We start from the raw sequence: 25,243 nt of genomic DNA, 5'->3' as shown, positions 1-25,243 counted from the left end.
ACCATCAACCTCATCCTGGTCCAGTCCACACAAGAGATCCACTTCCTGGACACTACAGCGCTAATAAACGATGGTCACATAAACACCACCCTATACCGGAAACCTACTGACCGCTATTCCTACCTACATGCCTCCAGCTTTCACCCTGACTACACCACACGATCCATTGTCTACAGCCAAGCTCTGCGATACAACCACATTTGCTCCAACCCCTCAGACAGAGACAAACACCGACAAGATCTCTATCAAGTATTCTTACAACTACAATACCCACCTGCGGAAGTGAAGAAACAGATTGATAGAGCCAGAAGAGTTCCCAGAAATCACCTACTACAGGACACCTAACAAAGAAAATAACAGAACGCCACTAGCCATCACCTTCAGCCCCCAACTAAAACCCCTCCAACGCATTATTAAGGATCTACAACCTATCCTGAAGGATGACCCAACACACTCACAAATCTTGGGAGACAGGCCAGTCCTTGCCTACAGACAGCCCCCCAACCTGAAGCAAATACTCACCAGCAACCACATACCACACAACAGAACCACTAACCCAGGAACCTATCCTTGCAACAAAGCCCGTTGCCAACTGTGCCCACATATCTATTCAGGGGACACCATCACAGGGCCTAATAACATCAGCCACACTATCAGAGGCTCGTTCACCTGCACATCCACCAATGTGATATATGCCATCATGTGCCAGCAATGCCCCTCTGCCATGTACATTGATCAAACTGGACAGTCTCTACGTAAAAGAACAAATGGACACAAATCAGATGTCAAGAATTATAACATTTATAAACCAGTCGGAAAACACTTCAATCTCTCTGGTCACGCGATTACAGACATGAAAGTTGCGATATTACAACAAAAAAACTTCAAAACCAGACTCCAGCGAGAGACTGTTGAATTGGAATTCATTTGCAAATTGGATACAATTAACTTAGGCTTGAATAGAGACTGGGAGTGGCTAAGTCATTATGCAAGGTAACCTATTTCCCCTTGTTTTTTCCTACCCCTCCCCTCCTCAGACGTTCTTGTTAAACCCTGGATTTGTGCTGGAAATGGCCCACCTTGATTATCATACACATTGTAAGGAGAGTGATCACTTTAGATAAACTATTACCAGCAGGAGAGTGGGGTGGGGGGAGAGAAAACCTTTTGTAGTGGTAAACACCCATTTTTTTCATGCTTTGTGTGTATAAAAAGATCTTCTATACTTTCCACAGCATGCATCCGATCAAGTGAGCTGTAGCTCACGAAAGCTTATGCTCAAATAAATTGGTTAGTCTCTAAGGTGCCACAAGTACTCCTTTTCTTTTTAGGGTAAGTTGGAGTTCAAAGACAGGCAATGAAAATTATTCTGGACATGGAGAGTCTTTGTGTGAAGAGAGACTGAAAAGATCAGGACTGCTTAATTTAGATGGGAGACATGACAGACATATATAAAATAATGATTAGTCTAGAGACTGTCAAATGGAAGGTCCTTATTTACTCTCAAACTCAATGAAATTGAAAAGCATCCATATAAAATTGGTATAAGGAAATGCGTGTGTGGCGGGTTTTTTTACACAACACGTAATTAGCCTGTAGAACTCATTGCCGCTAGGCCTGATGGAATTTAGTTGGATTCAGAAAAGGACTAGACACTTGTATGGATAATGAAAGCATCCACAGTTAGGCTGAAATATATCAAGGATATAAACATTCATGCTTTGGGGCATAAGCCAACACTAACCACTTGGGGTTAGGAAGCAATATTTCCTATGATCAGCTACTGTGCAATTGCCCATTATGGGGGCTTACACCTTCCTCTGAAGCATCTGGTATCGATCACTCTGAGACTGGATACTGGAGTGGATGGACAACTGCTATGATTGAGTATTTCACTGTAAATAATGTATGTAGTTAACTACACAGCAGTAGATTTTAGAGTGTTAAATTGGTGGAGGTTTGTTTTCAGAACAGCCTGTGGTCATGAAATTTAAGCCCTCGCAATCAGGGTGAGAAAGAAGTGCCTGAGAAGCACCCAGTCCAGACTTTCCAATCCCCTCTTCCAAACTCATTTTTATTCTGGGAAGTCTATATCTGCTTATACTTTTCATAACTGTCTTAAACTTGTGTGTTTCTGGCAGATGTTGAGCTTGTTTCTAAATACGGCAGGAAAAGCATTTATTTAAAACACATCACTATGAGCCTGGTACTGCATTCCTCAGGTGCAAAATGTGTGATTTTTTTACCTTTGTGTCTGCACGGGGAGAGGAGAGGAGCCTGCACGTCAAAGCAAAATAATGTTACCACAAAGCAGCGTGAGAAATTGTTTGCCACTGTTTTGTATCTTTCTAATTCTGGCTTATTTGACAAATGGTGTTAGTACAAATTTGATAGTGATCTTTTCTGATCCGGTGCAATACAGAGAATGAGTGATACAAGATATTTTAACCAAGTAAGTAACTCTGTCAGGCCAAGACTACACAAGGCAATTTTAGCAAAAGTGCTGTCATCAGGTTAAGCATGCTGATGGGAACCCTAGTGTAGTGAAGGCTCCGGCAGCAACCAGTGTTTAAAATATCGTAAGCAGATTTAATTCACCTAGTGGTGAAAACACTGGAAGGCACTGGTGTCTTGTCTACATTAGCATAGGCACTGACTCCATGGGTGCCCCAGGGCTGGAACACGCACTGGCAGTAAGCTCCCCCACTCTCCTCCAGGGCCTCCTCTCTGCCGGCAGTCCCGTCGATCAACTCCTCCCCCTCCCTCCCAGTGCCTCCCGCCCACAGTGATTAGGGTGACAAAATGTCCCAATTTTATAGGGACAGTCCCGATATTTGGGGTTGTCTTATAAAGGCACCTATTACCCCCCACCCCGTCCCAATTTTTCACACATGCTGTCTGGTCACCCTAGCCATGATCTGGTGTTCCACAGCATGCAGGAGGTGGTGGGAGGGGTAGGAGGAGGAGCAGGGATGGGGCGCACTTGAGGGAGGGGGCGGAGCAGGGGTTGAGCACCCCCAGGGCCTTGAGGAAGCTGGTGCCTGTGTACATTAGGGCTCCCACCAATAGCAGCAAGGCTGGGAATATTTTGTTAAAATTCCTGGCTGTAGCTAAGACCACAGTGGCCTGGAGGGCTGTAAACAGGGAGCTTGATCCATCATCGTTGGAGTCAATGGAAGTTTTACCATTGTCTTCAGTGGGAGTGGAGTCAGGCCCATGACTTGTCTGCCCACACACTGTGGCTAATGCTTGATTGGTAACAATGCTTACCAATGAGCCTTATTGGTGGTCTGGCCTGGCCTGGCACTCTTGGTTTTTTTTTTGTTTGTTTGTTTGTTTTGTTTTTTTGTATTTTAGAGAGTAGCCCATAAACAAGCATAGCTGAGTAACCAGTTTGGCTACCACTCCTTCCTTCTAGCTCTGGGCAGGAGGACATCTCTGAGTGCATTGTCTGACTTGCTGCTGATCCTATTCTGTGTGCATGCCCTCTGGACACTAGCTCCTGCTGAAGCACTAAGGGGCCACTGCCCAGATTTCCCCAGCCTGCACTGATACAAACATGGTTAGCCAGAGTGGTAGATATAGATACACGCGCAATTGTGTTGTGGAGCAAAAAATGTTGATGTGTGAACATGACTCAGCCACGTTTGTTCTAACCAGGTCAGATGAGTAGTAAACTAGATATAAAACCACTGCTGGCCCTGTAGTGAACACAGGGGCTTAAGATTCAAGTGTAGTGGATTTTAAAAGTGCTGATTGTTACTTTACAGCTTGGAGTTGGAAGAGAAAATGATGGTTTAGAGTTCACTTTATCAGAGACTGTCATGCACACTCAGGAATTCTGTAGCTCAATTGCCTTGCTTAGCCAAAAGCTAAATAGTTTCAAAAGTTTATTTCCTGGCTTTATGGCAACTCTGTCTTTTTATTTATTTTCACTATATGTGCGGTATGCTAAAAATAGTTTTGGAAGCAGTTACTATTGCATAGTGTGTAACAATTACAAGCTTCAATCCTATCAGTTTGGAATTGAAGGGTGCCTCTTTGGCCAGATCACTTTTTATGCTCTTCCAATTTTTTTTTTTTTCTTTTTCTCTTTTTGTGCTAAAGTGTTTCGAACAGTTCAGGAGAGTTGACAGTTCACGTTGTTACCTTGAAAAGGCAGTTATCACAGTTAATCCACCCTCCAAGGTTTTTCCTCAGGATAATTATTGTTTCGGTGATTCATCTTGCAGTCCCTGCCCTTCCTTATTCGCACAAAATATCCTCCTCCCTGCAATATTCTGGGTCAGGCTTGTGCCATGCATGTGATTTCCTCTTGGGCATGCAGACAAAAAAAGAGTGAGGGGGTTAAAGGTCAGACTTCCCCAGGTTGGCCTACCTAACTGCAGCACATAGGTCATTCCAAGTGTTGCTAATGGGATAGTCTCAGGTCGGTGAATGTTTGCAGGGCTGCAGTAGAGTATTTGCAGGGCTGCAGTAGAGTATCCTGCTTTGAGCAGGGGGTTGGACTAGATGACCTCCTGAGGCCTCTTCCAACCCTAATCTTCTATGATTTGTGTGAGGTGGAGTTCATTTTTTGTCTTGCTGGGAGGTAAGGGAAACAGTGCTTCTGTTGTTGTGCTGGAAAATTTCACTGCTTCTGTCCTCAGTGGAAAACAGTTATCACCAGCACATCCTGACATGTAATTTGCCTCATTAATTACTGTCTAACATTGGCTTAGTGCTTATGGTGCATTTCTAAGGTACTTCAAGAGGGCTGTGGTTTTTTAAGGAAACATAATTCACAGATGGAAAATAAAACCCAAAACCTGGCAGTTTCTGGCACAAATTGAGTCAAGTTTTATAGTATATGAAAAAATACAGTCTGAACGGGGCTTAAAACCAGTTTGAAAGTGCCCATTGGGGAGGCAGTGCTTCCAGGACACAGGATTGCAAGCCAGGAGCCCTGGGGTTTGTTGCTGCCTTTGACTCACTCTGCGCCATCTCTGTTCTGCAGTGTAATGCGTGTTATCTTTGGATGGCAAGTCCTGCATGTTGGCAAATACAACATACTGCAATATAGTTTTGTAGAGTGTACAATGGATGTTTCTTCATAGGATAAAGAGTCAGCAGAAACTTGGTGACTCAGTCAAGGAAGCAATTCTGCCTTGTGAGGGAAAGAACTCACTTGGGAAACTGACAAAGCCTTTGGGCTTGTCTAGATGTCAAGTTGCTGTGCTCCAAGCTAGGGTGTGACTCTACAGTTCACCCGCTTGCCCTGCAGTCACATCCTGTGTGGACCCTGTTACAACGCAGTAAGATTGCTGCGCTGTAGATTCACACACTGGCTTATAGTACAGTAACTTGCCATGCGCACAAGCTGTAGACTTTAAGAAAATCAGCCTTTTGAAAGTTTAAGTGATTAGTTTTCCCAAGACAGAGAACTCTGAACTCCACCCATATAGTAAATTAGAAGAATTCAATGAGCTTTGTTACCCTTTTTATACATCATGTTACAAAATCCACCACACTATGTTATGTATGGAAAACAATATATTTTGTTCAAATAACAGGAAGCACAGAGTTAACAAAACTAATGAGCAAAAGTTTTGTATTACTCATGTATCATGAAAATCTAAGTTATTTAAACATTTATTGCAGCAATCAAATCTTCTGCTGAAAAGAGATAACTTATGTTGTTTATTTTCTCTCCTGCAAACTGCAGAGGTTAAAAGAACAAGTATGAGCCTGTGTTTTAGCAAAGAAGTCTCAGCTAGATATTAAATTTAGAAGTTTTATTCCAGCTAGGTCCTTATATGTAAAATCTGTTTTGTGCTGGTTAAACTTACTCTTTGCAGGTGGGCGTAACTGACACAAGATGTATGGCAGGTGGCTGGAGACATAGGGCTCTCTGCTTCTCTCCTTCTCAATGTATGTTCAGTCTCTCTTCATGGTTTGTTCTGGTCCTCATGTATTTTCAGACAATTCCACAGTTGGATTTGGTCACTGGAACCAGCAGGAATCCATGGACAACAGTCAGGTGCCCAAATAATCCTCTTGGGGTGCAGAGATGTCGTCTTCTCCACCAAAAGGGTAATTCTGCCTCTCTAAAGGGCTGATTTACCAGTTCTCAACTCTTGCTAACTAGACTCCGGGAGGAATTTGTGTTTCCTAGACTAGGTTTTTTCACTTTGCATTTACCTGTGTAGTTAAGTACAATCTAATTTTGCTGGGCCATCGGGCTGCAGGTTTTCCTTCACCTCCCATCTTCACTTTCACAGTTTCTTTTCTTCTGACTTCTTCTCCCTCTGCCAGAGTCCTGTTTCTGCTGCTTTCTGACCTGTTTTATCTTAATTCATTACCCTTTCTTGAACCGGAGACCTCTTTAAGCTGCTTTCTTCTTAAAAAAAACAAACAAAAACCCAAGTCCCCCCAAATCCTGTAGCTAATGAAGCATAAATGATAAGGTCTCTCTCTTTCTTTGTCTTCTATGGGAAGTTTCAGTAAATGGCCTTGTCATATTATATAGAGGATTCTTCTAGTCACATCTAAGAGTCCTCATTTAATATACTCATTATTCTGTCAAAAACAGACTGCCCTTTACTCCCTACTTTCTCCAGGTATGAATTAATTTCAGCTAAAATCACATTAAAACTTATTTCACCAGTTTTAAAGACATAATCCTATAGCAAAAAGTATTTCCCTCCTCCTCCCCAACCAACCCAATATTCCCATTCCTTGTGTCAGGTTTCAGAGTAACAGCCGTGTTAGTCTGTATTCGCGAAAAGAAAAGGAGTACTTGTGGCACCTTAGAGACTAACCAATTTATTTGAGCATGAGCTTTCGTGAGCTATAGCTCACTTCATCAGATGCATGATGAAGTGAGCTGTAGCTCACGAAAGCTCATGCTCAAATAAACTGGTTAGTCTCTAAGGTGCTACAAGTACTCCTTTTCTTTTTGCATTCCTTGTGTGTGTATGTGTCTGAACCAATGGTCTCCTACACTTAACTACTTACCTATCTTTCTCCAAAAAAAGAACAGGAGTACTTGTGGCACCTTGGAGACTAACAAATTTATTAGAGCATAAGCTTTTGTGAGCTATAGCTCACTTCATCGGATGCATAGAATGGAACATATATATATATATATATAAGTTGGAAGTTACCATACAAACTGTGAGAGGCTAATTAGTTAAGATGAGCTATTATCAGCAGGAGAAAAAAACTTTTATAGTGATAATCAAGATGGCCCATTTAGACAGTTGACAAGAAGGTGTGAGGATACTTAACTTAAGGAAATAGATTCAATATGTGTAATGACCCAGCCACTCCCAGTCTCTACTCAAACCCAAGTTAATGGTATCTAGTTTGCATATTAATTCAAGCTCAGCAGTGTCTCATTGGAGTCTGTTTTTGAAGCTTTTCTGTTGCAAAATTGCCATTCTTAAATCTTTTACTGAGTAGCCACAGAGATTGAAGTGTTGTCCTACCGGTTTTTGAATGTTATGATCCCTGATATCAGATTTGTGTCCATTTATTCTTTTGTGTAGAGACTGTCCAGTTTGGCCAATGTACATGGCAGTGGGGCATTGCTGGCACATGATGGCATATATCACATTGGCAGATGTGCAGGTGAACGAGCCCCTGATGGCGTGGCTAATGTGATTAGGTCCTATGATGGTGTCACTTGAATAAATATGTGGACAGATTTCAGAGGAACAGCCGTGTTAGTCTGTATTCGCAAAAAGAAAAGGAGTACTTGTGGCACCTTAGAGACTAACCAATTTATTTGAGCATGAGCTTTCGTGAGCTACAGCTCACTTCTTGGCATCAGGCTTTGTTGCAAGGATAGGTTCCTGGGTTAGTGTTTTTGTTGTGTGATGTGTGGTTGCTGGTGAGTATATGCTTCAGGTTGGGGGGCTGTCTGTAAGCGAGGACTGGTGTGTCTCCCAAGATCTGTGAGCGTGAGGGATCATTTTTCAGGATAGGTTGTAAATCTTTGATGATGCGCTGGAGAGGTTTTAGTTGGGGGCTGAAGGTGACAGCTAGTGGCATTCTGTTATTTTCTTTGTTGGGCCTGTCCTGTAGTAGATGACTTCTGGGTACTCTTCTGGCTCTGTCAATCTGTTTTTTCACTTCAGCAGGTGGGTATTGTAGTTTTAAGAATGCTTGATAGAGATCTTGTAGGTGTTTGTCTCTGTCTGAGAGCTTGGAGCAAATGCGGTTGTATTTTAGAGCTTGGCTGTAGACAATGGATTGTGTGGTGTGTCCTGGATGGAAGCTGGAGGCATGTAGGTAAGCATAGTGGTCAGTAGTTTTCCGGTGTAGGTGGTGTTTATGTGACCATCACTTATTTGTACAGTAGTGTCCAGGAAATGGACCGCTTGCGTGGATTGGTCTCGGCTGAGGTTGATGGTGGGATGGAAATTGTTGAAATGATGGTGGAATTCCTCAAGGGCTTCTTTTCCATGTGTCCAGATGATGAAGATGTCAACAATGTAGTGCAAGTAGAGTAGAGGTGTTAGGGGACGAGAGCTAAGGAAGCTCTCCAGGTTTCCATCAGGCTCACTTTCTTCTTTCACTCAGTATAGCTGTAGATCACAGTAAAACTTGTAGAAAAGCATTAAAGCAAAACTACAGCCTAAACCCACAGAAACTTTGCCCCCAGGCTTTTAGCCTTCCCCTTCCACTAGCTACCCTAAGTCTTCTTGCTTGGCTCCCATCATATGTCATGGTCCCTCCTCTAGAGGAAAGAATGCTTCTCTGGTGTTTTTGGATGAGACAACAGAAAGGTCATGACCACGGATGGTCATTAATTGTTCCATGGCACTTTCAGTAAGAGGGCGAGGGTGTCTTTAATCTTTGTCCTATTTCAATTCAGGTAACTGCATTCAGGCTATGGATAGTCCCCCTGCCATTTCAGCCGGATCAAGGATTCACCTTCACTGCCTGCCCTAAGTAGAGATGTGATGTTATTGTATGGTAGTCAAGCTACCATGTGCCACCCTAGAAGTAGCTGCATCTCAACACTGGGTGGCCCACTCTGCTCTCACAGGTAGGGATGAGAGGATGGGGCCTTGACACAGGTTGAAGGGAATAAAGGAGAGAAGGGGGCTTGGGGCTTAGAAAGAGGATTACAAATGGGCACAGAGGACAAGCCTCAAACAAAGTATTTAATCCTGTCCTGAGCAGATTATTCCCGCGCCCGGAGCGCTGCGTTACACTTTAGCAGCCCTCGTGCAACTAGCTGGCCGCGCCCATGAAGTATTTTGGCTGGCAGGGGCCAGGCGCGCTGTGCCTGGGGCAAGGGGCGGTGCCGGTGTAATCAGCGCAGCCAGCTGATCGCCAGGCGCGCTAGCTCCGCCCCGGAGCAGCCGCTGTAGCTGAAGCAGGACACTTGGTCCGGAAGCGGAGAGAGGTGAGGCCCAGGCGTGGAAGCGGCTGGGCGCTCCCCGGCGCGGCGGGGGTGCGGGCTGGAGATGGGCAGCGAGCTGCTCACGCTGGACTGCCTCGTCCACGTCTTCTCCTACCTGGAGGCACCGGATCTGCTCCGCGCCGCGCGGGTGAACCAGGTACCCAGCTGGGGCTGGCCGCACCCGCGGCGGGGGGCGCCTCGGCTCTGCTCCAGCGCCCGCAGCCGCGCGTGTAGCGCAGGGAGACGCGGGCTCGTGTCGGTCGCACCCCGTTGGCAGGACACGGGTGGCGTCAGCCCAGCCCTGGGGGCCGCTGCACGGCCCGTGCCCCTGGGGTGGGGGCTTCTCTCTTTCCCCAGACGCGCTGCACCAGGCTGGGCGAGCCCTGGCGCTGGAGGAATGAAAGGGCCTTTGCAAGCCCATTTCCTAGAGCTCCCGGGCCCACCAGAGCTGCCTTAGCGCTTCTTCCTACTCCCGGGGATGCCTTTTCCCACCAAAATAACACTGGTTCCTGCTTCAGAGTAGCAGCCCTGTTAGTCTCTATTCGCAAAAAGAACAGGAGGACTTGTGGCACCTTAGAGACTAACCAAATTATATGAGCATAAGCTTTCTTGAGCTACAGCTCACTTCATCGGATGCAGTGGTTCCTGTTCTCTCTCTCTCCTCCCCCCCCCCGAGTTCCCTGCCACTGCACCTGAGCACACCCTGCAGAGCAGTAGGGGAGCCTGCTTCACAAATAAAGTACCTGCGTGGCCCTGGGGGGTGTTTGTTTTGCCCTGACGTTTAGAAACCCCAGCAGAGCAGCCACCGGCACCAGCTGTCTGAGCTGTGAAATTGACACAGGCTGGAGCAGGGGTGCTGTCATTGAACCAAACTGTAAACCCTGTATATAATAAAAGAAGTACTTGTGGCACCCTAGAGACTAACAAATTTATTTGAGCATAAAGTTTTCGTGAGCTACAGCTCACTTCATCGGGCATCCGATGAAGTGAGCTGTAGTTCACAAAAGCTTATGCTCAAATAAATTAAAGTCTCTAAGGTGCCACAAGTACTCCCTTTCTTTTTGCAGATACAGACTAACACGGCTGCTACTCTGAAACCTATATATAATGGAAATCACTTAAAGCCAGGGGGTGCAGCAGCACCCTCCCCTCCCCACCAGTAGTTCCAGCACCTGCGGGCTGGAGGAGCACACACAAGTCTGGAGACAACCATCATCACTGCACATAAGTGTTCCCTTCCCACCCTTCGTGACCACTGGCAATGAGCCTCTCCCTTGAGCCAGCCTTTCTTTCACCTCTATCATCACCCCACTCTGATCCATGCTCAGGGCTGCAGCCCCAGCCTCTCTGAGATCACACCCCCATGAGCCTGCAGGTTTTCTCTTCTCTAGTCTCTGTCTGGCTGCCATGGCAGAAGAATTGCGTATAGCATGCTATCGCATCCAAACTCTCCATACTCCCTATGCTGCATCCAAGCCATCATGGGGGAAGCAGCTGTCGCCAGAGAGGTGGGAGGGTCAGGGCAGAGAATGAGGCAGAGGAGGATAAAAAATGGAGGGCAGCAACAGAAGCTGCTGCAGGATCTCTTAACCTCCCCTAGCAAACACCATCTTGTTTCTGCAATGTGGAGGCACATAGGCTCCTGCCTAGCCCCCATGCCTGCTCCTACTCTGTGGGGATGAGCAGATCTTGAGGAGGAAAATAGGGACTCGTTCATAGTGACACACAATGTCAGGTGCTCCTGCTAGTGAGCACAGCAGGGACCAAGTTTGGGATTGGGTGTACAGCCATTACAGCAGCTGTATGCCAGTTGGGGATCCCCTTTGGATTCTCCAGAATGACTCAAAGCAGCTAGACCAGGTGAGAAAGCTAGTCTGTTTTATTTCACACTTGACGTAAAGCTCTGCCCATCCCATGTGATCTGCAGTAATGGTTTATCAGTGATAACTGTAACCAAAAGACTGATCCTCTCCACTGGAATAGAGAGGATGCAATACCTACCAGGTAAAGGACAGCACTGGGAGCCAAACGATTTGGGCTGTTTGCCTTGCTATGCATAAAACTCCTGTCTAACTTTCAATAAATTGTTTAACTGTGCGCTGAGTTCCCCATTTAATATATGGAACTCAGACTTTACTACCTCACCGGAGAGTAGTGAGGCTAAATTCATTAATAAAAGTAAAGCACTTTATGATCTCTGGCTGGAAGATTCTATAAAATGCAAATTATTAGTAGCATTATTTATTATAATGCAGTGCTTATTTTGCAAACAGTTTCTAAAAACTGCTTTTACACAGATGGCAGTTGGTTGGCAAACCACTGAAGCAAAGTTCAGGAGATTATTTTATTTGAGCCAGTTCAGAACAAGCACACTGAGTACAAAGTCTTGAGTAAACCCATCCTAGACGGAACTGGGAGCATGGGGAGAGAACAACAATGAAAAATATCAGCTTGACGTTTCAACTTCTCTGCTGTCAGGAATCCAGCTGCAGTGTGTAGTCCATCCTGCTGTTGGGAAATGCTCTTTCCAAATGAATGTTTATCACTTGCAGTGTGTTCAGAGTGCAGCTGTGCATATGCTTACTGGTATGAGCAGCCAGGATTGCATTAGACCCATCCTGCATACCTTTTAAACCTGATATATCAAATTGGCACTTTCCTTTATATATTTGAGGCCTCCTGGAGGAACCTGACAGGTACCTATGTTGAGATGTCACTCATCTTTTGAGAATCCAGTTGCCATGTTTTAGGTTGGCAAGAGATCAAGACTTTGCTTTGGTTGGCCCCAGGGTGTGGAATACTCTTTAAACAATATATAAGGGTGGGTGAGTTGGTTTGGTTTTTCCCCGAAGGCATGTGTTTGTTATGGCCACTGTTGGCCCCATATTTATAACCTCTTTTCCTCTATTTTTATCCTTGTGTCACAGGTCCTCGGTCTGTTCTTTTCATCTGCAGGTGGCAATAACCCATTTTAATGTTACAATATTAACCTGCTTTTCTGTTTTAGATTGCTTTTACTGTGCTACCTTAAATACCTCGATGGTGCAGGATGGCACTCTTTAAATAGTTATATAGCTTTTAGTATGGCGAAGTAAACAGACATACAGATAAAGCGTGTGTACACAAACACTGAAGGAAATGTCAACAAAATACAATCTTGAATAGTTATCTAGCACATTTCTGAATCAGTAGTATACTCCATATTACTGTGTTCTGTATGGCTTTAATATCCTACACTAAATGTGCAGTGGGTGGTATAAACTGAACTGTTAACAATCCTTTAAGATCTATACACTATCTATATCTGATCACATACATTCAGCTTATTGGATCTTGTAAAAATGAGTTTTTACTCTCCATTTGATGTTATTTCCGCTAGTAGCAAGTTATTTGGGTGTTTGAAGCTTAGATCTTTATTGATCTTTCACATCACAATGATTATTTTCAAATTTTGGGATTAAGCCTGAACTACTTAACTAAAAAGCTTGCTAGGCCAGTCCCTATACATATGTCCAAATTTACAAAACTTTGTTCATGATTTTAACTGTATAATTCCTATAAAAATCAATGTAAAACTATAACCAATTAATTGATTTGAAAATTCCCCCTTACTGTGTTGTGCTAAACATTCAAACAAAATGTAAACTTAGAGTGATGATTCAAAGAAATGGGGGTGCACGGCAGACCTAGAAAGATTTCCTGGACCCCTTCCCTCTCCAATGACTGGTGTTATCTTCTCTTTTCTGTCAGTCACAGTAACACTGAAAAGTCTGAAACTCAGCTTCCTTCATTCTAAAACGTCTCGTCTTTCTCCCTTCCCTTTGTAATAGGCATGGAACGAAGCCGCAGGCACAACTTCCCTATGGAGGTGAGTGCCCCTTTTAGTGTTTCAAGGAGTCCAGTCTGGGTATTGTAATAGCTGACAAGCTGCAAGGTGATCTTTTTGGGGTAGCGTGGGCACTGCCTGGGGTTCCCTGCTCAGTGTCCCGCATTGGCATTCTTTTATAGCCACCTGCCCGGTACTTTTGCTTTGCCTTTTTTAGTAGCCTTTGGTTCCCATTTTGGCACCTCCTTTCCTAAGAAGGTGGTCATTTAGTGTTCCTGTGGGTGGGCCCTTTCAGGGGCTTCATGGCTACCAAGTTCAAACAGACCAGTCCTGCAAGGTGCTGAACATCAATTTGCGTGCCCTCACCCCTCACTGACTCTGATGGGGACTGAGAGAACCCAGTCTCTCTTGGGGCATACACAGAATGAGAAACCTGGAAATACTTGTGACCCAAGAATTTAAACTACATAAAGTTGAAGAGCATACAACATGGTGGACAAAAGGCTCCCAGGCTTGATTGTATGGCATGTATATGTGTGTGCACACTGTTTTTCAACCACCATAGTGTTTGGAATCCATTCCCTTTGGCTGATATGAAACTATAGCCACGTCATACAAATACCACCTTATTTTAATAACTTTGTTACTGCTCTGCAATAAGAGCACCCCTCCAGTGCTTTGGACACCCTGGATAATCTTTTAAAAATACAGTAATGAATAAGGCAGACCCATCTGTTACCCCAGCAGCAACACAGTTGACTTATAACTTAATTGGCATCTGTGTGAGCCTATGGCCTCACTGCTATCTTCTAACTCTTATAGAGATTTTCCTTCTAAGTACATTGACAGGGCAGGGTGGGGAATAGGGTGACCAGATAGCAAGTGTGAAAAATCGAGACAGGGATGGGGGGTAATAGGCACCTATATAAGAAAAAGCCCTGAATATCGGGACTGTCCCCCTATAATATCAAGACATCTGGTCACCCTAGTGGGGAAGCTTCTGCTGCCACCAAGTGGGCTGTATCTATTCAGCAGACAAATACAGGCCTTTGGTCTACAGGCTGGCACCTTTCATTAGCATGTTTTCTTTTAAATTATTTACAAATAAATTAATAAATTCCAGAATTAGGAAAGAACAGATCAGTTCAGGTTCCGGGAGAGTTTACCGCTATTGGCTGGGAGCATGTTTACTATCACAGGGACATTTTCATTTTAGGTGACCATATTTTGAGCTTACAAACCTTGTTTTTGTACAGTCAGACTCTCCAAAGGTCTGGCACTCCCTTGTAGAGGTTGGGGACATCTTAGAGGAAAAACTGGTTCTCAGTCACATCTTTCCACAAGTGCCTTTATAGGGAGTAGAAATTGTGCATTCTGGGCCTGATCTTCTGCCTAATAAAGTCAGTGGAAAAGCACACAGACTCAAGTGCTGCTGAATCACACCCACTCTGGGGATTGCTGTAAGTCTCTCACTGACTGTCCGTACTTCAGGAAGTTACACTTTCACTCAAACAGTTCTAGAATGTTTTCTCCAATGCATTATATGCAACCAGGCTTTTTTTTTTTTTTAAAAAAAAAAACATTTTCAGCATGTTGCAGTGAGCAAAATAGTGGAGGCAGACAAATCGATGTTTGTACTCTCAATCCATGATGGCATTTCCTTGTTTCCATCTCTTCATATTTCATGATGGTAACTGCAGGGTCTTGTTTTGTGACTGGGGAAGAATTCCCTTTCTCCATTGCCACATCTTAAATTCCCCAAGTAAATAACAAAATCATGCTTTTATCCATGACAAATATTTGCATGTACCTAGCTAGTGACATCCAGCAAATGTGAATCGTTAAGGAAAAGTGTTGCAGAATGACCATCCCCTACTTTTAACTGAATAGTGTCACCTTTATGTTTTATAGAAGGATGTGCCTAGATCGTTGGACCTTTTGCAATATTTCCAACCTGACTCCGGGTATGCAGACATGGAAACAGTACTATCTCCACCGCTCCAAACTTGAGCATGAAATGGCATCAGGCCGGCCATCAGCTGATTATATATGTAGGTCCATGAGGGGGCATAAAGGTATGTGAGAAAACGGTAAAAAGAATGGTTACTTCTGTTGTTAGGTGTTTTGTACAAATGGATCCAACCCCTCATGGGATCTAGGCAGACAAATGCTTTATACATTAGCAATAAAGACTTTAGCAGCCTGAAAAATTGTTGTTCCCAGTTTGAACATGCATTTTTTTACATGCAAATCCCACAAATCCAAAAGCTGGAAAGTTTTACTGGTACAAAACCATGAGGAAAATCTTCAGATTCAGTTGAAGCACCTTGGAAAATTGGCTGTATGGTATGATGGGGTGTGCACATTCTCGGGAGAGCAGAGCCTGAATGTTTTAAAATTACTAGCTTCATCCCATAACATTTTGCAGAAAATGTCATCTTCAAAGACAGTGACATAAAACCAAATAAAAATCTCATCTGTTATTCCATGCTGCTTAAATAAATTCTCTCTTCACTGATAACTATGGCCAGATTTTTAAAGGGAGTTAGGTGCCTATCTTTATCTTCAGACACACACATACCTTTTAAAAATCTGGCCCTATATCCTCTGAGTTGCATGTCACCTTCAGTGAAGTCCAAATTAAATAGCACTCACACATAAAAATAAGACTGGACTCTGGATTCTACATACAAATAAAAGTTGAATCTAATTTATTCTATTCCCTTCAGATAGTGCAATTTACCCTTTAATTTCATGCTAACTCAAGCCATGAAGGCATCATATTATAAAACCAACTAGAATGCAAGTCTTGGAATACATCATATTTTCAAACAGTAAGATTGTCAAGCAAAGGGTTAACAGTTTTAACTAAGGCATTTTATTGCTACCCAGGTATTATTCTGAAGAGTTATTTGCTGAAATAAATATTGTTTAATCACCTCGTCAGCATCGGGAATAATTTGTGATTTATTTTCTCTCCTGCAGACGCTTTTGTTGTTGTTGTTGCATGAAAAGTTTTTTTTTATTTTGACTGAACAGGTTTTGGATAACAGCATGGGCTACGCTAATAAGTGAGTCATCACACTCATGAAAAATGGAACACTGTATCTACCGTTCCTCTGAATATTAGGAACAAACTACTAGGCCGTGTTTGAAAGTGCAGAATGATAACGTGCCAGGAAGCAATCCAGACCTCCCCAGATTTGCATCCCCATTCTGCTTAATGCCATTAGTCTCCTATTTAATGCTTTGCTGGATAGGGGCCTTACTGTTCCTGGTGGGCATGAAATTAGTTGACGGTCATACTGATATTTTTGTTGTATTTTATTATTGTAGGTAAAATAGTTGGTCTGGCTTATCTCTCAGACAACGAGCATGTGTTTGGCGCTGGAAAGCTGAGGTCTGTGGTTTGCACTGCATCTACTGATGGCACTATCCGAGCATGGCAGGTCCAAGAGGTGAGATGCACACTCCTTTACAAGTCCAGTGTCACAATCAAGAATAGTGATACCCTCATTTAAAAAACAGTTATGTATCCAACTCCTCTTACACAATTTGTTGTTCTAGAATAGCTGTAAATCATCAGAAGGTAATAGTTAAAATACAGGTCAAACATTGCCCATGCTTTTCAATTCAAACTGAGTGAACTATTCCAAAAAAACAGATGCCATAAGATGGCTAATATGTAAATAAGGAAGGGGGACTACAGATAACCCAGTTTTTGTTCCTAGTGTCATCTCTCTAATGTTATGCAGGGGGAAATCGTGGCATTTTTTAATGTTCAGAAGAGAACACCCACTAGTTTTAGTTTTGGGGCCATACCTAGATCTTAAATCTCTTTGCCACTCACACTGCATAGTGGCCCAACCTCATCCTTCCTTTTTATTTACATAAAAAAAAAAACCCTATTATTTAATTTCCTTGGCAAGAGCTAATTCAGCTTGACTTTTAGCAATTCTCACTTTATTCCTACATTTTTCTAACTTTTACAATATAGTTTTGTTTGCTGATAAGCCCCTTTTCCCGTTCCCTATAAGCTCTCTGCTTCCTCCTATGAACCTTTTTTGAGGTGGCTATTCATCTAGGAGGGGTCTGGAACCTTTCCCTACAAGTTTTGCAAAATACAGATTGTTTTTGTATAGTTGATTCGAAGAAATTTCAAGCCTCTTTCGGATTTAAGTCCTTGAGCTCTTCACTCCAACTGACTTAAAGTAATTTCCTTACTTTCCCCAAGTCTGCCCTTTGGAAATAAAAAAACAGAGTTGATGACATGGTTTGGGTTGTCCTTCATTTAATTTAAAGCGAATCAATTTGTGATCACTCAATCCAAGATTATTTCCTATGACCTGCTCTTCTGTGATGTCTCGCTACTTAACAAAATTAAGTCTAAAATTGCATCACCTCTTGTTGGTTCAGTGACTATTTGATGAAGACAACTGTCATCTATCACATCCAGGAATAACTGGGCCTTACAAGTATTATTAGTAGTATTTATTATCAGTAGTATTTATTCTACAATCTATATCAAGGAAGTTTAAAGTTTCCCATTATGACACAAGTCCGCAAAGTATTTCTCTAATAATACTGAAGTGATTGCTATCCATAACAGAGTCTGACTCTTCGAGTCTATAGCAGACCCCTAATACTATCCCAGGAGAACCTCCTTTTACAACCCTTTCCCAATGTGATTTTGACCCAAGCAGATTTTGTCTGTACTATCACTTCTTTAAGTTTACAGCTTGGTTGATGTACAATGCTACCCCACCATCTTTACCTTTATTCTTCTCTCTCTTAAACAGTACATAACCTTCAATACCTCTATTCCAGCCATGAGTGCTTTCCCACCACATTTCTATAATCCCTATTGCTGGTTTAACCTCCTGCACCAGTAGTACCAGTTCCTCCATTCTGTTGCCCAGATTCCTTGCATTTGTGTACAAGCACTTCAGTTGTTTCCCTCAGACCCTGGCTTCAGTACACTGGAGACTTCATGAGCCTCTTGCAACCTCATCTCCTAGTTTAAAGCCCTTTTTAGCAGTAGTGCCAGTCTTGATCACAAAAGATTAACACCCCGGGTACTCATGTGGAGTCCATCAGTTGGAAGCGACAGAGGAGGAGAGGGTCAAGAACAGGATAACTGAGTCATCAATTTAATGTGGCTGTGAAAAAGGCAAATGCGATCCTAGGATGTATTAGGAGAGGCATTTCCAGTAGAGACAAAGAAACAATGATGCCATTGTACAAAGTACTAGTAACACCTCGCTTGGGATACTGGATACAATTGTGGTCATCCACATTCAGGAAATAGGATGACTGGGGACTGGAGGGCGTATTTTATGACAGACTGGAAGAGCTTGGCTTATTTAGGCTAGCAAAAGTCTGAGAAGGGATGATTATCTATAAATATGTTGGGGGAGGAGGGGTAAATACCAGGGAGGCAAAGAGCTATTTAAGATAAAGGACAATGTTGGCACAAAAGCAATTGAATGTAAACTGTCCATGAACAAATTCAGGCTGAAATTTAGAAGGCTTCTAACCATCAGAGGAAAGAGGTTCTCGAACACTCTCCCAATAGGAGTTGTAGGAGCAAACAATTTGTTTTTAGGAGAGTCTGACATTTCCCTGCCATTGTGGGGGCCTCGGGCACTGGTGCAGGTTGGGCGCTCCTATTCTCTGCCTGTGGCACAGAATAGGCTAGTCCTTTAGTCTCATTTTGATTGTGGGGTTTAGCGTGTGGGTGTTGGATGGTTCCTTCCGGCCTTAAATTCTGACTAGAGATGCAGGCTTGTGGTCCATCCATAATGTTCAATATCTAATTCAAATCACAGCACAAAAACCATGGTATATTAATGAGATCAGACTTTTCTTCCCTGACTTCTCTGTCCACATTTGAGAGGAACAAAGAGATCTGGCAGAGTATGCAAGCAATTCATATTTCTAGTATTCTGTCCTATTACTGTGAAGGTTCTTCATGCATCAAAGCTCCATTGGCTTCATTTGAATAAGATCTTAGATCAGCATTTCTAAGAGCAAAAGTATTTGCTGTAGTTGCTTTGTCGGGGGGGGACAGACTACACAATGTTTAGCCTGACAGTCTTGCCTAAAGGTTCATGTGAAATTTTGCAATAAGATTAAAGTGCCGTATGTGTTGATTTCTTTTTTTTTTTTTTTAAGGTAGTCACTGAATAAGCTTTAGGTTGGTGCCCCTGAAAAGAGCTATTGGGGAATATTACTTTTAGAGAAACTAGACTTGTTAAATGCAATCAAAATTTAAAATGGTAATATTAAGGTACTCCAGGACTGCACATTATCATGTACAGTTAGAAAATACACCTTAAATTGAACCAGTGTCGTTTAACTGGCCAAATGTAAAGCATTCAAGATCAACTATGAGAGACAGACCCTTGTAAACATGGTTGGGGAAATGAGTGCAATAATATGGCAAACTTTTAAGTTAGCTGATGCCAGTATTGGTAGTATTTCCCCCCTACAAACCTTTGGCGTGCACTGTTACACACCTACAATTTGCATGCCTATTAAATGGTAAATCGATGGACCGTGACCAATACCATCAATCATCTGACATGCACACCCATCTTCTGACTAATTTACAACACTGTTTGTTACTGTTGAGTTCAGCCCAGGATTTCTGTATCAGTTACAACAGGATAGAACTTGACCCATGGAAGCAAGCAGGTGCACCTCCGCTTGTATCAGTTGACCTGAACAGAATTATGCCAAAGGTGAACTGGGCCACTAGAATCAATTCTTGCAAAGATGACTTGTGGAAGTGTGCTTGGTCTCAATTTAATTCTTGTGATCATTAGACCACTTCAGAAACCACCATCCATTTTGGCAGAGTGAAATGCTACTGGCAGTTCCTGCTCAGGAGAGACCCGGGACTTGAGTACCAAAGGGTCCAAACTGAGATGAATCTGCATAGCAAGGTAGCAAATGTTGCTGTGTAGTCTGCCTGCATGTACATGTGGCTCTAAAATGTGCTTTTAATTCTCAATGCAGACCAGTTTGTGATGGTACCCTAAAGATGGTAGGGACAGTAAAAGAGAAAAGGAGAGAAGGAAGATTTAGGAACTATTGCAGATTCTTGCTATCAAGTGGGGGTGAAGGAGTGGAATTTTCCAGTCCTGTGGTCTGCAGTCATTGGGTGTGGGGAGAACAAGTGAGATTTGTGGTGCAAAGGAAACATCAGGTTATTTAAAATGATGTCATCTTTGGAAACAGCTTCTTGGCTGCAATTTAGGATTTTTGAAATACAATGGAGTAAGCTGAGTCATTAGTAGAATCCAGTGGGGGAAGAGAGTTCCAACAAGGAGAAAATAATGGCTATCTTGTTAAAGGAAAACTATTTCAACACACAGACTGGAAAATACCAAGGAAAAGGTTATTGAAATAGGTAATATCTTCAATGGTATATACATATGAAAACAAGCAACTGGGAAAAAGGGGATGCATTATTGATAACAATTTAAATCTATTTAAAATGCCCATAAGCTGGCCTCTAACTGCATATTTTTGTTCAGGGTACACAGATCTGGTCAAGTCCCTCCCAGGAAGTGCCATTTGTAAAGGTTATTACTGTCCCACAGTACAAACTAGCAATCAGCACAGACGCCTTTGGAACCATTAAAGTCTGGCATGGAGAAACTGGGGAAGAGCTTGCTGCATTCTCTACATCGTCGTCCTCGTCCAGTCTGGTTACCTACTCAGTGAACAATAAGCCCTTCCTAACTGTAAGTAAACCAAGGTGACTGTAAATTAATGACCACTTATCTAACAAGATCAGCTACACCTAGATATGTGCTCACTTAAAATAATGAGGAATACGCTTCTGATATGGTGCATTTTAAGCACTGGGAGATAGGAATTAAAGGTGCATAAAATTTATTGAAAGAGACTTCAGGTAAAATCTCAGCCCTATTGGAATCAATGGCAAAACTTCAATTAACTTCACTGAGGCCAGGATTTCATCCTAGGACAGTCTGTAAAGAATTAATTATTCTGCACTGGATGATCTATGATCTAGTGCTTCATCCAGTCTCATTTCAAAAGTCTTCAGGGATGGAACTTTAACCACTAGACTGTGTAGATGTGTCTCTTCCAAGGGCTTTAGTTCTCACAGCCTGGAGTTCTGATATTTAGCTTCAAATTTATTATTTTACTAACTTCATTCTTTTTTTGTTGATTATAGCACAGTCATGCTCCCTTGTGTTTATACACTTTGGAGACCATCATATCCCCTTCGAGTTGCTCCTTATCCACATTATATTTAGTTCTTCTAATCTTTCCTCCAAGCCCTCTTCCTTGGACTCCCCTGAGTTTGTCTACATCTTTTTGGAACAAAGTATCTAGAACACAGGAAAATGCCACATACTAAGTGCTTACACAAATGGTTGTAATGTACATTTTCCGCCTAGCTATTACAATGGAACAAGTACAGGCATGTGTGGTGTGGAAGTATGCCAGAGCAGGACAATAGAATTTGAGCTTATTTTGGATAGGAATAGAAAAAGGCTTTATTTATAGTTGTGTCTGTGGGGTTTATTTGGGAAGTGACTGTTTCAGCCCTCTGTGGAGTTAGTGCTGCTAGCGAGGGGATGAGTACTACACATTCCTGTATTTCTCATAACTGCTGGGAACAGGGTTAAGAGGACTGAATGTATATTATAGCAGTTCAAAATTACAGCATAGTGGCATTGTGCTACTGCAGTAGCACTTGATGGACTGGCGGAGAATTGAATTCCCACTTCAGAGACTGGAATCAAAGACGTTGAATCATTAGGAAATCTCTCTCCACTACCTTTTGTTTCTGCTGCTCCTGATATACAATACATAGAAGGTGTCTGATTCACCACATATAAGGAGGTGGTTCATCCTGTATGCCAACTGCTGTAAGAGCATCGGGAAACCATCTGTGATGACCCCTAAAAATGGACTCTGCTTTTTCTTTTTAAAAGCCTCAGTAGGAAGTTTCCTTTTCTTTTGAATGGACTATGTGGGGGATTCTGTGCTATGCACATCTTGATGTAAGATACACTTTAGTCTTCAAGCCTGGTGCTGATAGTACCACTCGAAGTTTAAATTCAAATGAGACAAAAATGCTTGATGTCATGAGCATGAAACCTTCGGATTCATATAAATTCTTTTTTTACAGAAGCTGGGATGTAACCATGTTTCTTACTCATCTTTTCTTTATTGTAGGTGGCTACTGCAGGAGGTGCTATCTATACGTTAGAAGTTCCTCATCTAAATCAGGTTTCATGTATTGCAGCATTTCAAAACTCTAGCATTGATTTATTACTTTGTTCACCGGACAAGCAATGGCTAGTTGCTGGATCTACTGAGAATGCAAATACATTTCCAAAGGTACAGTATGCTTCACATAAAATTGGAAACTGCATTTAAATATAGGGTCTCTACAACGTTTTAATATAGTGTCTTGCCTTCCTCTTGGATCTATTGGCATATCTTACTGACTAATGGACTCGGCAGCATTTATATACACTAGAACAATCTCTATCTCAAAGTAGGAAAATATTTATTCTTCCTTTGTTAGAATATTTTCCTAATTCACATAAAGAATTTGCCCTTCCTGAACGAAGTGCTCAATGTATTTTATCCCATAAATCTTAATGGCATTACACATAATTTATAATGCACCTTTCTCTGTTACAAAACACTCTGCTTGTAATGCAACAGGCTGAATTTGAATATCTAAAATGTTGCATTATATTTTTTGTGGTGCAAGTAGAGCCTATGTAGCAATTTTCCATATCTGCTAATAACTAATGTGAAAATTAGAAAAATAAAAATACCGTAGAACCTTTGCTGGAAGAGTAAACAAATAACTTGTTCTCAGTATTGGGCATCTGACGCACCTAGTGGGGTTACTGTCAAGCTCTTGATCTTTACAGAATGAGAAATCTTACAACTGGATTTCCTTGCTAACGGCTAGGTTCAGCTAAATTCCAACAAGACACTTTCTTCATCGGAATTTGTTGATTTGTCAAAACCTAAATGGTGTTTTTGGAGAGGGGTAGATTTTGACAAATTTATATTGGACTCCTGCCTGGTTTTCTGCCAGCTTGCCTACGCGGACTTCCCTGGATTCAGGACCCTGTATCTTCCAGGCCAGTTACTTCCCTCTATTGCCCAGCTTCTGAGAGCCCTGGCTGTAACAGGAGCTTGTGAATCAACACTCCCAGTCAGTTCACCAGGTAGGCTATAGAGGACCCAAGAACTCTGGCAGAGGCAGACAAACTGACCATTATTTTCAGTTTCACTGCTGCCCACCACTAAATAGCAGCAGTGAAACTGACAAGATGAGTAACTTGACCAGAATCTGGTCAATTTCACAACTGTTATTCAGTGATGGGCAGCAGTGAGACAATCATTACTTTCCTTAGCGGCTGTCAGGGTTTCTGGGGTCCCCATCTCCACTGCAGCCTACTAGATGGGCAGCCAGGGATCCTAGGGAGCACATTTCATTTTGGAAACACCATGTTTCAGTGTTTCTGAAACAAAATAATGTGGGATTTCAGTTCTGTGAAAATTTGAGGTTTTGGCATTTTTGTCCCAATTCCGGATACATTTTTGCAGAAAATGTTTCCCAACCAGCTTTGAATTCACCCTAGACTTGTATTTGTATAAGAGAGATTCTACCATAAATTAGATAACTTGAGCAACAACAAAGTTTCAACCGCCCTTGACAGATCAGATTATGTTTTAGAATGGACACTGAAAAGTTTACTAGAAACACCTCACAAAATAATAAACCAAGCCACAAGTCATTTGTGATCCTTCTTCGTGCAGAAAGTTCCACTTTCGGCAGTACTCTGCTAGCATCCAACACCCCCTACACCCTTTCCACATGCACATTTTAGCACAACTGCCTCTTGGACAAAAGGAGTGGAGTGGAATAGCAGAGAATGATGTCATTAAACATTCAGATACACTGGCAGAGCTGTGTAAGGAATCCAGCTCAGTCTATGGGCAGCTCTACGGTACTGGGCTAAATGGACCTAAGTTACGCAACTCCAGCTATGTGAATAATGTAGCTGGAGTCGACGTACCTTAGGTTGACTTATTGCTGTGTCTACACTGCACTTGGTCGACGGGAGAAACTCTCTCATCGACTTACCTTACGCTTCTGGTTCCAGTGGAGTCTACGGGAGAGTGATCAGTGGTTGATTTAGCGGGTTTTCACTAGACCCGCTAAACTGACCCTTGGTGGATCGATCACTGGCTGTCAATCCCCTGCTAAATGGAGGCAAGCTCTAAGGCTCAGCTATGCCAGGTCCTATCCCATACTTTCACAAGCATCAAACTCACATTTTTCATTAAGACTGTGATGACTTTTAATAAACCATCGAAAGATAAACTTCAATAAATCTGATTTAGCAAAAAGCTTTTCTTTATGGAAAAAATCCTTAGCAAGAATTATGAAGTCTTTAAGGTTTTTTCATAGATGGCACTGCAGACTGAATAGTATATTTGTCTTTGTTTTTCCCTACACCAGATGTTTTATACAGATTGCTTGATTAACCCAGTGGATGAACCACCCGTATCTAGTTCTATGCCTGTCAACAATTGTGCTGTTGTCTGCTGGTTACCAAAAGCACCAGCAAGAATAGCAGTAATGCACCAAGATCGCATGGCTGTTCAAAGGAACATCATAGTGTTTGATCTAGCTGTCAAAAAGTCTAAATATAAAACGGAAGTTCTAGGTATGTTTTGATAACTATTGCCTATAAACACTTCATAGCAGAGAAATAATTTTATTCCATTTGTGGTTTTGTTTTTTTCAGTAGTAATCACAAATGTCTACTATTATAGTTCAGGATACAAAACTCTTTCCAAAACATTTTATTTTGGGGATGGAATTTTCTATACTTGGTGTCTCAAGATTTTTTTTAAATGTGGGTAAAATCCATTGTTACTTGTTATAGGAGACTGGAAAAAATAAGTTGCATTTGTTGCAGCTGTTCTTCAGAAACTATGCTAAT

At 42.3% G+C, this 25,243-nt stretch overlaps 1 protein-coding gene across 1 annotated transcript in view; it reads left to right on the top strand.

The window, feature by feature from the left end:
- The first annotated feature begins 9,358 nt into the window (after positions 1-9,358).
- The window catches only part of FBXW12 (F-box and WD repeat domain containing 12), a 19,009-nt gene continuing 3,124 nt past the window's right edge, over positions 9,359-25,243 (top strand). Inside the window, exons 1-7 of the mRNA XM_048856899.2 lie at positions 9,359-9,551; positions 13,225-13,262; positions 15,132-15,295; positions 16,557-16,678; positions 20,762-20,971; positions 22,440-22,604; positions 24,757-24,964. Of these exons, the coding sequence (XP_048712856.2) occupies positions 9,459-9,551; positions 13,225-13,262; positions 15,132-15,295; positions 16,557-16,678; positions 20,762-20,971; positions 22,440-22,604; positions 24,757-24,964 (1,000 nt within the window). The 5' untranslated portion in view covers positions 9,359-9,458. The remainder of the gene's footprint in view (positions 9,552-13,224; positions 13,263-15,131; positions 15,296-16,556; positions 16,679-20,761; positions 20,972-22,439; positions 22,605-24,756; positions 24,965-25,243) is intronic.

The sequence above is a fragment of the Caretta caretta genome, chromosome 7 (genome assembly GCF_965140235.1).
Source record: "Caretta caretta isolate rCarCar2 chromosome 7, rCarCar1.hap1, whole genome shotgun sequence".
NCBI classification, from domain to species: domain Eukaryota; kingdom Metazoa; phylum Chordata; order Testudines; family Cheloniidae; genus Caretta; species Caretta caretta.
This window is presented reverse-complemented; position numbering and strand designations above follow the sequence as displayed.